General features: G+C 40.1%; 1 protein-coding gene across 1 annotated transcript; it reads right to left on the bottom strand.

Moving 5' to 3' along the window:
• Window positions 1–3,192: 3,192 nt before the first annotated feature.
• LOC109214908 lies at window positions 3,193–4,619 on the bottom strand. The gene is made up of 3 exons (XM_019378870.1): window positions 4,330–4,619; window positions 3,667–3,738; window positions 3,193–3,586 (listed from the first exon to the last, which is right to left on the bottom strand). The coding sequence occupies exons 1-3, from the start codon at window positions 4,617–4,619 to the stop codon at window positions 3,193–3,195; spliced, it is 756 nt and encodes a 251-aa protein (XP_019234415.1).
• Between the last annotated feature and the right edge of the window lie 10,030 nt (window positions 4,620–14,649).

The raw sequence follows: 14,649 nt of genomic DNA, 5'->3' as shown, positions 1-14,649 counted from the left end.
AATGAATTTTTGAAAAAAATTGTTTAACTGAAATTATTAGAGTTTTTGGAAATTTGAATGTAATTGAATTCGTTGGTATCGGGCCCGTATTTTGGTTCCGGAGCCCGGTACAGGTCTTATATGGTATTTAAGTCGAGCCTGTAAAATTTGGTATGAAACAGACTTGATAACGTGAATCGGACCTTCGGTTGTTAAGATTTGAACTTAAGAGTTCATGAGATTTTCCTTTGATTTTGATGCTAAATTCATAGTTATTGATGTTATTTTAATGATTTGATCGCACGAGCAAGAACGTGTGATGTTTTTGGACTTGCGTGCATGTTGGTTTGGAGCCCCGAGGGCTCGGGTGAATTTCGGATATGCCACAGAGTGAAATTTGAACTTAGGAAATTACTTGCTGGTATGCCACAGATTCGAAGCCTGGCTCGCAATGCGAACAAGTATCGCAAATGCGAAAGTTGACCTGGGCTGCCTTGTTTGCAAATGCAACGTTTATTTCGCAAATGGATGTCGCATTTGCTAAAGGTCCCTCGCAAATGCGAAGGTGACCGGAATAGTACTTGGTCGCAAATGCGACAAAAGCTTCACATTTGCAAAGTGAACAGTCTGAGGGGTTCGCAATTGGAAAACCCTGGTCGTAATTGCGACATCAGAGACCAGTTAATTGACACTTAGACGCATTTTCAGCCATTTTTCAAACCTTCTCAAAACCTAAACACCTTTGGGCGATTTTTCAAAGACAACTATTCTTCCCAATCAATTGTAAGTCATTTCTAACTCATTTCTTGCAATCTAATCCATCTTTTTACATGATTTCAACTCAAAATCAAGGGTTTTCATGGGGAAATTTGGGTGTTTTGGGTAGAGCTTAGGATTTTTGAATTTTAGGAATTTGGACCTCGATTTGAGGTCCGATTTGAAAATAAATTATATATTTGAGTTCGTGGGTGAATGGGTAATCGGGTTTTGGTTCGAACCTCGGGTTTTGACCATGTGGGCCCGGGGTCGATTTTTGACTTTTTGGGAAAAACTTTAAAAAATCTATTTTCATGCATTAGAATTGATTCATTTAGCATTTATTGATATAGTTAAGTAACTTGTCGCTAGATACAAGCAAATTGGTGGTGGAAGCAAGAGGTAAAGCGGTAGTTGAGGCTTGAATTATGTTCGTGGTATCGAGGTAAATGTTTGGTCTAACCTTAGCTTGAGGGATTAGGAGTGTGTCCTATTTGCTACGTGTTAATTGTTGAGTACGACGTATAGGCATTGTGACAAGTATCTATACGTTGGTGTCAAGCATGCTCGTGAGTCTTATGCTATGATTAATATGACTCCATTTTGTATTGTCCATGCCTTATGTGACATTTTTTATTATTGAACAAGCTTGTGGAAGTAATTTTGCTAATTGAACATTGAAGAGCGTTGGCTCAAGTTATGAAGTAATTTGTGGAATTATTGCTGGAAATTGAACATTATAGAGCATTGGCTCAAGTTGTGAAGTGATTTGTGGAATTATTGTTGGCAATTGAACATTATAGAGCATTGGCTCAAGTTGTGAATTGAGTTGTGAAGTGAATATGAAAAAGAGAAGAGGATTATGATATTGTCTCCCTTGCCGGGATGTTGTTGCTTTTAATGTTATCTCCCTTGCCTGGATGCGGTTGTTTTTGATATTGTTTCCCTTGCCGGGATTTGATTGTTGTATTATTGTCCCCTTACCGGGATTTTATTGGGATTTCATTTATTTCCTTGCCCTTATTGGTTGTGATTGTTGTTTGGGTGAGGAAGAGTGTTAAAGCACGAAGGTTGATGCCGTGCATTGTATTGGTGAGAGAGTGTTAAAGCACAAAGGGTGATGCCGTGCATGATATTTGTGAGGGAGTGTTAATGCACGAAGGGTGATGCCGTGCCGCACGATGTTCCATTCCGTGCCTTTATATGAGTGATTATGCATGAAGGATCATTCCGTGCCCTGATTTTGTGAGGTAAAAGTACGAAGGGTGATGTTGTGCCGACTATATTGATATTTTGTGAGGACGAGAGAAAAAGCATGAAACGTGATGCCGTGCACATGTCTTGACTTCCTGATTATTGTTGATATTTAAGTTGCGGTGTTCTTTATGGTTTATATGCTTTCTATTGATACTTGATTCCCCGCAGCATGTTTCCCCCTTCTTACTTTTAAATTGTAAGTTTCTGCCTTTATTTTCCGTTGTATTTGATTTGACTGCACGGGTTTATTTGGTAGTCTGGTCCTATCCTCGTCACTACTTCGCCGAGAATAGACTAGGCCTTACCAGCACATGGGGTCGGTTGTGCTGATACTACACTCTGCACTCTTTTGTGCAGATCCCGGTACTGTAGCTTTCGGACCACAGTGAGGTTGCTACTCTAATTCATTAAGCGACCCGAGGTAGTCCTGCAGTCGTCTGCAGGCCTTGGTGTGTCCTTCTATCTTTTCATTCTCTTTCTTTCATGTATTCCAGAGACAGTGTTGTATTAATCTTTCAGACCTTTATTTGTAGTATTCCTAAACAGTCTGTGAAATTGTGAAAGCAGTTCTGGGTGCTTCCAAATCAGTCTAATCACCCTTTAGGTGAGGTGCTTCTGTAGAGACTTCGAGGTATATCTGCCGCGTTCGCTGACTGAGGAGTCCCTTTCTATTTTCTCTACTAGTATAGCCCTTCTGTATCCTCCTTGTTGATAGACATTTCTGGAGTTAGAGCCTTTTATGTACTCTTAGCTTGTGATTCATGGGGTTCCGGATTTTGGGAGTGTTAGATTGAGATTCCTGTACTATTATATACCGGGCGATATCTTAAACACTGTTTCATTTTGTTATCTCGGTTTTAAATTATTTTGTTGCAGTTGTTTCTTTTCCGCATTTGTTAGGCTTACCTAGTCGTAGGGACTAGATGCCGTCATGACTGTTCATGGAGGGCGAACTTGGATCGTGACAACATTATGTTAAATTATCATTAAAATAATAAGCTAAACAAAGAACATAATACTTACGTTCAAAGTAAATGCTAAATCTATCTTTTTCTTCAATTCCTCTTCTACCCAACAAGAAAAGTCATAAAAAGTTCCTTCTGCTTCGTTTCTTCTTTAATAAGAGGAACTCCTGAAGAGAATTATGATTTATTGTCTTCATACTTGTATATGATGAAAAGTAAAAACCCGGGAACCAAATTAATATAGGCAGCTCCCTTGCTCTAATAGCACAGAATTTATTGACTCAACTATGTTTGTTTTGAGCATGTCATATCTTCGTCGTGGACTACAAGAACGTTCCCACATTTCCTGTGGTTCTTCCATCAAGTAGTCATAAGTCTTCTTATCCACTTTTTCTAAATCTGACATGTATAGATCAAATTCTTTGCGCCAGTATACTCTTGCAGCACTTTGGAAAAGTTTTATGACATTAGTTTTCACTTTCCTTCGCTTTAGGTTCTGCTCCAAATGATAGATACAAATGCCATGGTGGCTTTCAGGATATACCTTTGCAATGCCATATGCAATAGATTGATGCCTGTCTGATAAAAAAGTTAAATTCTCACGTCTTCCAATTGCATTGCGAAGCTCACTAAAGTACCACTCATAGGAATTGTTATTTTCAGATTCTGCAATTCCAAAGGCTAGTGGAAAATTTGGTTATTTGCATACTTTGAAACTGAAATCATTAAAACACCACGAAACTTTGACTTCAGAAAAGTTGCATCAACAGCAATCACTGGTCTACAATGATTCCAACCAGTTAGTGATGATCCATGTGCATAAAATTATAAAGAAACCTGAAAATACAGTATAACAGAAGGTTAACAGAAGTTAAGGACAGGTAGTCCTTAACTTAGACAAACAAGGTCAAAAGATAAGGACAGGTAGTCCAGAACTTCAGGTTACAAGCCCAAAAGTTAAGGACAGGTAGTCCTGAAGTTAAACTAACTAGCTCAAAATTTAAGGACACTTGGTCCTTAACTTAGAGTTACAAGTTAAAAAGTTAAGGACATGTAGTCCTTTACTTGGAGTTACAAGATCAAAAGTTAAGGACATGGAGTCCTGAACTTAGAGTTACAAGTTCAAAAGTTAAGGACACCATGTCCTTAATTTTNCAGAACTTACAGGTTACAAGTCCAAAAGTTAAGGACACGTAGTCGTCGTAAGTTTTAAACTACGTACGACTCTAAAGTTTAAGGACCAAGTGTCCTTAACTTTTTGACTGCACACATCAAAGTTAAGGACAACACGTCCTTAACTTTTTTACTGGCTAAGGATAACATGTCTTAAAGTTTATAAAACAGACAAATAATCTCTTTTTTGATTGTTTACCTGTTGTTGTCGTCTATCTTTATGTTAGTATATGTTCCCGGGTTTTTACTTTTCATCATATACAAGTATGAAGACAATAAATCATAATTCTCTTCAGGAGTTCCTCTTATTAAAGCTGAAGCACGTTGAATAGCACGCCACGTCCTGTGATACCCAATGTCTAATCCATGCAATATTTGCATTTCTGCCATGACAAAAGCTGGTGTAACTTCAAACCTTGGGTCTTGATGATTGTCAATAATGTAACCACTAATCAACTTTGAAGTTGCATGCCTTTGATCAGCTTTCATAGTGTTAACTGAGCAGCCATGATTTTTCTCAATATTTACTATCTTGAACAGTGTTGAATCTTTAATTTTGAAAGCACGCACACACTACCCACACCTATCATAATTGCATTTCAACGAATATCTTGTTGAGCTTGATCTAACAACCTTGAATTCAAAATGTTCTTTAATTGCTATATTCAAAAAACAGTTAATTATACTCTTCTTTTTGTCAAATATTGATCCCACTTTTATTTCATCGAACGAAGTATTTTCTCTTAATATCGTAGTTGGGGATTCTTTTTCTTTCGAATTTGAGCTTTGTCGAGTTAGTTGAGTAGAGGTTTTTTCAGCAACCTCTTCTATTACCGGTGCACTCTCTACGACTTAAATACCCAAAGCTTGTTCGTTGTCAATCTCTATAATGCTTTGTCCTTCCACTTGAATAGAATCAAATGTTTGAAGCACATTGAGCTTCAACCATATCTATTTTCATTATCTATTGGCTTTTGTTTTTATTGTCATGTTGACTTTCTCTGTTGACATGTTCAAAGGTGCTTGTAGATCTAAAAATTCTTTCCGAAACATCAACAATGAAACGACAACCCTTGAAGAGTGAATGACTTTTTAGTAACTCTATACATGTGTAAAAATCTAAATCTTTGGATACAAGCATTCCCTTGCTTGTTCCAGGTTGAAATCAAGCCATATCATTGCTTCAAACTTGTCTCTATCCAATTCAATAACTTCAAAGACCTGTTTAATGAAATCTTCAAATTGAATTGCCTCAGGTACTAGAACAAGCTTTGTTTGATGATCAAGATACTTAAAGTCTGCAGTCCATCTACCATTAAAAGCAACTATAATACATATTGTTTCCATCCTGCAAGTCAAGAGAATGGGAAATTCAGGACATATTTATAGAGCAATCCTTGTATAATCAAGGACAAGAGTTTTAAGTTCAAGACCAAGTTAAGGACCAAGTGTCCTTAACTTTTGAACATGAAATTCAAAGTTAAGGACCAAATGTCCTTAACTTTTGAACTTGGTATTGAAAGTTAAGGACCAAGCGTCCTTAACTTTTGAACTTGTAAGTCAAAGTTCAGGACCAAGTGTCCTTAACTTTTGAACTTGAAACTAGAAGTTCAGGACCATGTGTCCTTAGTGTCCTTAACTTTTGAACTTGAAACTTGAAATTCGGGACCAAGTGTCCTTAACTTTTGAACTTGGAACTCAAACTTCAGGACCAAGTGTCCTCCACTTTTGAACTAGGAATTCAAAGTTAAGGACCAGGTGTCCTTAACTTTTAAACTTGGAACGCTAAGTTAAGGATTGCCTGTCCTTAACTTTTGAATTTGTAAGTCTAGATTCAGGACCATGTGTCATTAACTTTTGAACTTGAAACTTGAAGTTCAGGACCAAGTGTCCTTAACTTTTCAACTTGGAACCCAAACTTCAGGACCAAGTGCCCTTAACTATTGAACTTGGAACTCAAACTTCAGGACCAAGTGTCCTTAACTTTTGAACTTGGAACTCTAAGTTAAGGACCAAGTGTCCTTAACTTTTGAACTTGGAACTCTAAGTTAAGGACCAAGTGTCCTTAACTTTTTCAAAACAATTTGCAAAACTAGGACACTATATCCTTAATATTCGGAACAACATCAAAAAAGTTAAGGACATTTTGTCCTAACTTTTTCAATACAATTTGCAAAATTAGGATATTATGTCCTTAATATCAGTAACAACATTCATGTTAAGGGCACAAAATCCTTAATATTATGTCCTCAATATTTATAGAATAATCATAGGACGCGATCTCCTTAACTTTATTAATCCAGAAAAGCAAAAAAAAAAAAAAAAAAAATCAAATTCCTAGCATCAAATTCCTAGTAAAGAAATAAAAATCAACAGAAACACACAAATGCATAACTTACTGTAATTTTATGTCGATTTTTGGATGAGAAAGTTGAATTCAATAGTTTAAAATTGGAAGAGAAGCTTCTGCAATTTTGGACGATCACAGTCTCTGCTGCTGCTTCGGAATTTAGTTACGTGCTGCTGCTGCTGATCGTTAATAAGGAGCGTAGGTATAAGCTTATAACAGAAGGGTATTTTCGTCCAGACGGGTAAAATTTTATTTAAGCAGTGGCGAAAGACTAAAGACATTTAAAACAGTGGCTTAAAATAAAGACATGTGCTATTAATGGCTATCTGTGCACATCTCCCACAAAAGTTCCGAAGAAATATAGTGTTAGACAGTACAATGGAACTGAAGTGAAATCGGATATTAAATCTCAATTTATAATTCATTTATTTTATATGGGTGTGTCAGTTTACTCTATTGCGGTGATGTGATAAGCTACTGAGAATATTGTTTGAGGATGTTGGTAGTTAAGAGCGCGCACTATATTTAATATAGAAGCAATAATAGAACCGGAAAGAACTGCTACTTTAGGAACAATAGTAGATTTTTTACTATGAAATAGTACTACTACTGTAAAATTTATGAGCTCATTCAAGTCATAATATAATGATACATGGATGTTTTTTGAGCTTGTGGCTTATTGGCTTGAAATTTCCACACACAAGCTGCTATATTTTGATACTGAAACATTTTATTTAAAAAGCTCACTCAAATAAACACTAATAATAGCCAACATGTATTAGTTTTTCAAGATGGAAATATGACATATGAAATAAGTTTAATTACAAGGTACAATTAAATATTTTTAATTATATATTCTGGTGATGATTTGAACTATTACTTTAACCGTTTAACGTTATGACTCCTCCTTGTGCTGTGACTTGAATATGCACCAAAACTTCCAATTTTCGAATTTATGTTGCTTTGTTGCCTTAACGAAATCAATACTTACATTACTTGATTCCATGATGCTTTTACTTCTGCAATTTATGTTAGCAATTGCTCCCTTGGATCTTCATTTTGTACTCAAACCAAGTTCTCTATTTGTGACTTGAATTTGAATCCATGTTGTTGCAAGACTCATTAACATTATTTTCCATTGGATGCCCTACTGTATCCATAATCTGAACTTCTTCTATCATCCTCTTGACTATAATGAGCTTTCTGAGAACTTTGTTTGTCACGGATTTTTTGAGAATGTTATTTGTCATGGACTTTTCCATCGATATTCTGGTCTCTCTCACTGCTTGCATCATCATTATCGGAATCGCCTTAATAGTCATTATCTGAATCACCTTGATCGTCGTGCTAACACTGTTTTTCCAAATTTTTGACACGTCTTACAACACTCAAAACGACCGTCTAGCCTCTCTAATGTTCTTCCTGCAGATTTTCATAGTTGGTCACCTCCTCTTTTAGTTTCCTTCATCCCTTTCAGTCTTATAAGTTGGTTGTATGGTTATAAGGTGAGTTTTGGTTTCTTCTTTTCCTTATTTTCAAAATCGTTGCCGGCTAGAAATTGTTCAAGTTGGATAAATTGTTGACTGCGATTGCTTCGGGAATTTTATACAACTTCATCTTCATTGGCCTTACTACATCATCTCTGTAAATTTCTTACTGTAAAAACCTATGGGCTTTAGTTTAGAGCAGATGGCAAATTGGCTATTCAAGATCTGTATTAACCTTTAAGTTTTTCCTTAGATTTTACTGGAGAAAAACTGAAATTGCATGTTATCTTTTGTTTCCTTTTAAATATTTGTAAAAAATAATATATGAGAAATGGTAGCACCTGTTATAAATTTTTGACATGCATTCTGTGTTCTTGTATCATGTCTTTGTCTTTGTTTCTACCTGATGAAAAAGAGTGATCATTTTATTGTAGGTAGTGAATGGAGTTCTGATACTTTTATAAAGTTAAATTTCTCCATCAATGGATCCTCAACAAAAAAGAAAACATCCTCGCATAACGAAAAAGACTCATGATAAGAATGTCAATGTATCACGATATGGCCATGGCTGAAAAGAATGCATTGTAGTTGCAATGCTGCCTCAAAAAAAGAGAGGCAACAACTAATGGTCTTCTTGCAAGTACAAATTTTGTCAATCCCGTTGAACCAACATTTGTAATTCAGTGTATCATTGTTGTTGGCGGCTCTTGTTTTATTTCCAAAAGAGATTATAAATTTAATGGATCTACATGAGGCACTCGCTGATATATACATGTTTGACCAAAAAGTTTAAAGCCCTTTTTGTTAAACCAATTTAATAAATAGAATCGGGATAAATTCTAGCTAGAGATAGCTTATTTTAGATCTGAGATGGAAGACAAGAATAAACAAGCATGATTAGACGTAAAGTTTGATTATAGTCACGATTGGATTCCATAATATAAGAAAAGGAAGATGGCTTCAATAATATCAAATGATAATAATAAGTATACAGAGGAAAAATAATCACCATTCATGAACTAGATAGACCTCCATACATTCGATAAAGTTGAACCACAAATAAAAAGCCAAGATCTTGGGATTTATCCTCCTTTTGGCGAAGAGCTTGGGAGGAAAAACCCTCCCCTCTTTAAGAGGGATGCATATGTATCTCAGTGTTTCCATCAGCCCCTCCTCCCCTTTTGTTATTCTCTCTCATGATATTTAAACAAAATACTTTCCTTACTCAGCGGTCCTTAACCGGGACACCTAAGTTCTTGGAATATCCCACAGGATATTCCTCTAAAATGTCTAAATGTTAAGCTTAACCGTTCGGAATGAATTGAATGCTCAACCTCGTCCGTAGCTAAATCACTCGCCGGTATATTGCTTACTATAATGACTTCGACTTGGTCGACTCTTAGTCATTCCTCCTTAAGTAGAATTCTTTTGATCAGATTTTGACCTATACAGTTAGTCCCTCCGCCCGTCGGGGTTGCCTTTGGGCGAGCACATCGGGCGAACTTTGCCAGTTGCACTTTTGGTAAATCTGAGTACATTGGCCAAAAGGTGACCCCTTTTTTTGGCGAGGTGGCGGCGTGACGCTTCAAGAGCCACACCTGACCATTACATCAGTTTGAAATGACATTGTTTCATCATGCGTCATTATGGCGCATGTTTCCCATACGTTACATCATTTCCCTCGCTCCTTCCGTTTCTAAATTAATAAGGCGGCGCTTAGGCCTTCTCGGTTGGGATGCCCATATTCTTATAAATAAGGAGAGGCACTCCTTATTTGAATTGTTATATTTCTAGAGCTTTTGAAGCCCGAGTTCTTTTCTTCTTTGAGTTTCCAACTTCTGCGTTTTCTTTCTCCCTTCAATATCTTTTGTTACTGTCATCTCCTTCATCTTTGTATTTCTTTTTCGCACACAATTAGAATGATGGTCGGTGCTTCCTCTAACCCTATGACGTTGGCTGCGGATGCACCTCCTCATGAGGAAGGGGTGGCCGTGGTGCAAGATTAAAACTTCCCCAGCGTGGACGAGATAATCCCTCGCTTCGGGAAGGCTAGGTCTGACTTCAAGAACCTTCCTGAGGATGAACCTGAACTTGTCATTTCTACGATGGATGTGGTGTCGATTATTGCATTTAGGGCTAAGTGGCCAATCCTGCCCATATTGAAATCGTTCCCGCTGGTAGTAATATTGTACAAATACATCGCCCGGGGCACTGCACATTTTACGTGTACCCATTTGTCGTCGGCTACGCGCTTCCTCTTCCTTCCTTGGCAGAGGATTTTTGCCACTTTTACAACGTGTGCTCGGCTCAGCTCTCCCCCTACATACGAAAACATATCCTCGTGCTTATCAAATACTCGGAGCTGTCCAACCGTGGAATTTCTCTATGCCATGTGCTTCACCTCTTCGTCCCAAGTTTTCATAGGGGCACGATGATTCATATGCGCCATCGGGGGACCAAGGGGTTGTTGGTGAAGATGGATGATAAAACTAATCGTCGCTTATGGGAAAATTCTTCTATGTGAAGACAGATCACGTGGTATCAAACCCCAGCGGATTCCCCGAGAAGTGAAACTTTGCTCGTAAGTGTTTCTCTTCAAAAATGACCGTTGTTTATTTTATGGTAATCTGATCGTTCTCTTCCTACCTTTGTAGCCTAGAGGGAGCCTCCTTCACCAGTTGTTGACATTCGTGACTGGGTGAGTCAGGTTTTGCCGCAGACTGTAGGGATTCGCGAGTGGCCGCACCTCAATGAGAGGTCTGGGCGTAGACCTGCGGCCGGTGAGTCACCTTTGGCTTTAATCGTTGACTTTTATACCGTCATTTCTATCCTCTTATCTCTCTTTGTTTATAGGTTGGAGGACATCAAGGAGGGCGAGGGCTCCTACGCCTGCTTTTCGCTAGTTGGATATCTCTGCGAAGCTCGTACTCGTTCTGGCTACAAGTGAGCCTGCACAGGCCGCTATTGTTTCGCAAACTACAACTTCGCGCGGACTTGGCCGCTCATATGCTGCTCCCCTAGCGGGGATTCCGGCTCCCGCAGTTCATTTGGTGGACGAGTCGTCAGAGGGCGAAGATGATGAGGCTCCTTTAAAGAGGCGGAGGATAGTGGCTGATGGAGTGTCTGGGACCGAGGGGCCTTCGAGGGGTGAACCCGTGTTGGCGGTGTCCGAACCGAGTGGTGGTACTAGTTTGGGCGTGAAAATCGTGCCTCCTTCGGTCGTGGAGATGGCTCCCTTAGAAGGGGACAGAGCTCGGAGGCCGCTGCGATCATTCCGAGTGGTCCATCGGCTTCACAATAGGCCCGCGCTCCCTCTTCGACCAGCGAGAGAGCAAAGGGCATAGTTGTAGATGACTACGAATCTGGTTCAGATATTGATCCCAAGGATATAAGCATGTTTGAGCCGGGGTTTACTCGCGTGGAAGAGGGAACTGATGTTCTTCCCCCGTGATCGAGATTGCTCTGGAGTGCGATTTGTTGGAGGACACGGTGAGCCTGGTGCCCCAATTTGCCCTTCTTTGTTCTGCTACTGAAAGTAGGGCCCTTCAGGAGGTCAGCAATGCAAGCCTATCACGGGGCGTAGACGGAATGACTTTGAGGGTGAGTCTATTGTTTTCTTCGTTTTACGTCTTCCACTCTCGCCAATTTTCTCTTTCTGTTTTCTTTTCTTTCTTCAGACTTCCATTTTGGAGACTAAGAGTATCCGCCGCGAGGAGAGACGGGCTGCCGCTTTTCAGATAATGGTTTTAAAATACCACTGATACTGTGACAAGTGTCGCGAGATGCATGCACGACTTAGGGCGGGCGGCAATCCTCAATCCATTAGGGAGGAGTTGGAGTGGAAGGACGAGGACCTGATGCGGTCTATTGGCATATGCAACGAACTAGAGGGGCTGCTTAGGGCTAATGAAGAAGAGCTCGAGATGGGCAAGGGTGTTGCAGCTGAGTGTGTTGATCTTCAGGCGAAGGTGGTGGCCCTGCGTGCGGAGCTTGAGCAGAGTGCCACTAGAGTCGCCGATCTAAGTGTTGAATTGGCGGAGAAGGTGGCCGAGTTGGAAGGGAAGGCGACCGAGCTGGAGAGGGTTGAGGGAGCTCGAGTAGCGGCCTTGACGAGGGCTACGGCACTAGAATATTCTATCTGCATTCTCAAGTATGAACGTGCAACTAAGATGGAAACAGCCACTCCGAGGGAGGCGCTCCTTGATGAGAGAATTGACGGGCTTGAGAGAGACGCCTCGAACCTGTGTGATCAAATTGCTTCTCTCGAGGCTGAGAAGGAACAATTGTTGGCTTCGGCTCCTCCTGCGTCCGCCTCTATTGCCGTTCCTCGCCCTTTGTACGAGATGTGAATCCACGCTGAGGCTCAGCGGGATATCTATAAGGGTTTGTTGGCAGCAGGGAGTATTCTTGAAGCTGCTTTCGAAGAAGCTTGTGTCAAAGCGTGCGAGGCCCGGCTTGCCTGCGGCTATGACCCCACAATGTCGGAGGCCGGTGGAGGTATTGAGGCCGAGGGCGGGCTTACCTCTGACGATGAACATTTTGATGGAGAGGGTGACGGTGGAGGTGAAGCCGCTGAACCAAGCGGGGAGAGAGATGGTGGCGTGGATGGGGATAATGCTGAGTGAAGCTTTTGTACTTAATTCTTCCTCCTGTATTTAGTTTTTCTATACTTAGTTAGTTGGGTGGGGGCCCCCTTTTGGCCCTTTGTAAGACACTATTTTTCCTTTGAATGGAACAGTCGATTTGTCCATGGTTGTACGTTTTTGGCCTTTCCGTCTCTTTTCTTTTCGAATTTTTAGAATCTTTTTGCAATATGTCCCTGACTTTCGGTAGTTAATTCGAGCGAGGTCGAATTTATCTTGTTAACTCGAGCAAGGTCAAATTTATCTTGTTAATTCGAATGAGGTCGAATTTAGACTCGTTAATTCGATCGAGGTCGAATTTAGACTTGTTAATTCGAGCGAGGTCGAATTTCTCTTGTTAATTCGAATGAGGTCGAATTTAGACTTGTTAATTCGAGCGAGGTCGAATTTATCTTGTTAATTCGAGCGAGGTCGAATTTTCCTTGTTAATCCGAACGAGGTCGAATTTGCCTTGTTAATTCGAGCGAGGTCGAATTTATCTTGTTAATTCGATCGAGGTCGAATTTGTCTTGTTAATTTGAGCGAGATCGAACATGCCTTGTTAATTCGAGCGAGGTCGAATTTGGCTTGTTAATTCAAACGAGGTCGAATTTGGACTTGTGTTGGTATGATGTGTAACCTTGGTGGAGTTGCGTAAAATTCCGTATATTGCCCCGCTTACTCATTTATTGGAGAATACTACATGTTGCTGTATGGTCCGTGCATACAGTCGAGGAGTCCCAATCCATCTAGTCCCTTCATTACTTGGCCCGGGGACGTAGTTGATAGGTCGGGCGATGAATGTCTCGCTCAAGCTTCGGGATGTCTCGATGTGTGTACGAGATTGAATTTTGGCTAGTTGTGTCATCGCATAGTGGCATTGACGAGTGCGTGGGTGAGTTTCACGCACATGTGTTCTATCTGCATGTTGGAGAGATTCGTATGTTTTCCGTGTTGGTGATCCAGTCCCAGCCTATATAGACTTTTCCTTTATGGCGTTGAGTACCAACTTATTTGGGAGGGGGGTTCTCTCGATTGTTGCTTGCAGGATGGTATGGCGCTGAGCATTTTCTTGGTGTGTTATTGTAATGGCGTTTGTTCCCTGTTCGCGTGTCCGTGAGTATGCCCCTATTCCTATCCCATTCTTAAAAGAAAAATCAAGTTAAAGCCAAACGAAATTGTTTATTACCTCGACTAATCGGTTGACTGGAAGGGAGCGACCACGTTCCCTTCTTTGGCTATGTTTCGTAGCAGCTATCATTGGTTGAGCTAATATTCACTGAACTCGGATGACATCTGTGAGTTTTTGGCTTGGTATTTTTTCCATCTCCGCTAATTGGTCCGGAAAGTCTCTTTGATCTGATTGGCAATGAACTGAGAGTGCTAGCTTCAGATCCGAACTCAGCCTCGTACTTAGCTTTGGCGTTAGTCGAATCTGGGTACCTTGTGGGTTGATGACTTACTTCGCTCGTTGGGATGTTTGAGTTCAAGCCCCAATCCGATCCAGTCCCGAGTGCGTGGAGACATGGAAACATAAACCGCACCACAAGCTCACAGGTGGAAGGATGAAGTTACAGCGAACGGGAAATAGAACTAGAACCGAGTTTAGATCTAGAGGAAACTGAAACTTTGGCTAGGAAATCCCCACAGACGGCGCAAAATTGTTTGACCAAAAAGTTTTAAGCCCTTTTAGCTAAACCAATTTAATAAATAGAAATGGGGTAAATTCTAACCAGAGATAATTTATTCTAGATTTGAGATGGAAGACAAGAATAAACAAGCATGGTTGGACGTAAAGTTTGATTATAGTCGCGATTGGATTCCATAATATAAGAAAAGGAAGATGGCTTCAATAATATCAAATGATAATGACAAGTACACAGGGAAAAATAATCACCATTCTTGAACTAGATAGACCTCTATAAATTCGATAAAGTTGAACTACAAATAAAATGCAAAGATCTTGGGATTTATCCTCCTTTTGGCGAAGTGCTTGGGAGGAAAAACCCTCCCCTCTTTCAGAGGGATGCATATGTATCTCAGTGTTTCCATCAGACCCC

Source organism: Nicotiana attenuata, unplaced genomic scaffold (assembly GCF_001879085.1).
Source record: "Nicotiana attenuata strain UT unplaced genomic scaffold, NIATTr2, whole genome shotgun sequence".
Taxonomy (NCBI): Eukaryota; Viridiplantae; Streptophyta; class Magnoliopsida; order Solanales; family Solanaceae; genus Nicotiana; species Nicotiana attenuata.
The sequence above is the reverse complement of the archived record's forward strand: the minus strand, read 5'-3'. Positions and strand labels throughout refer to the sequence as shown.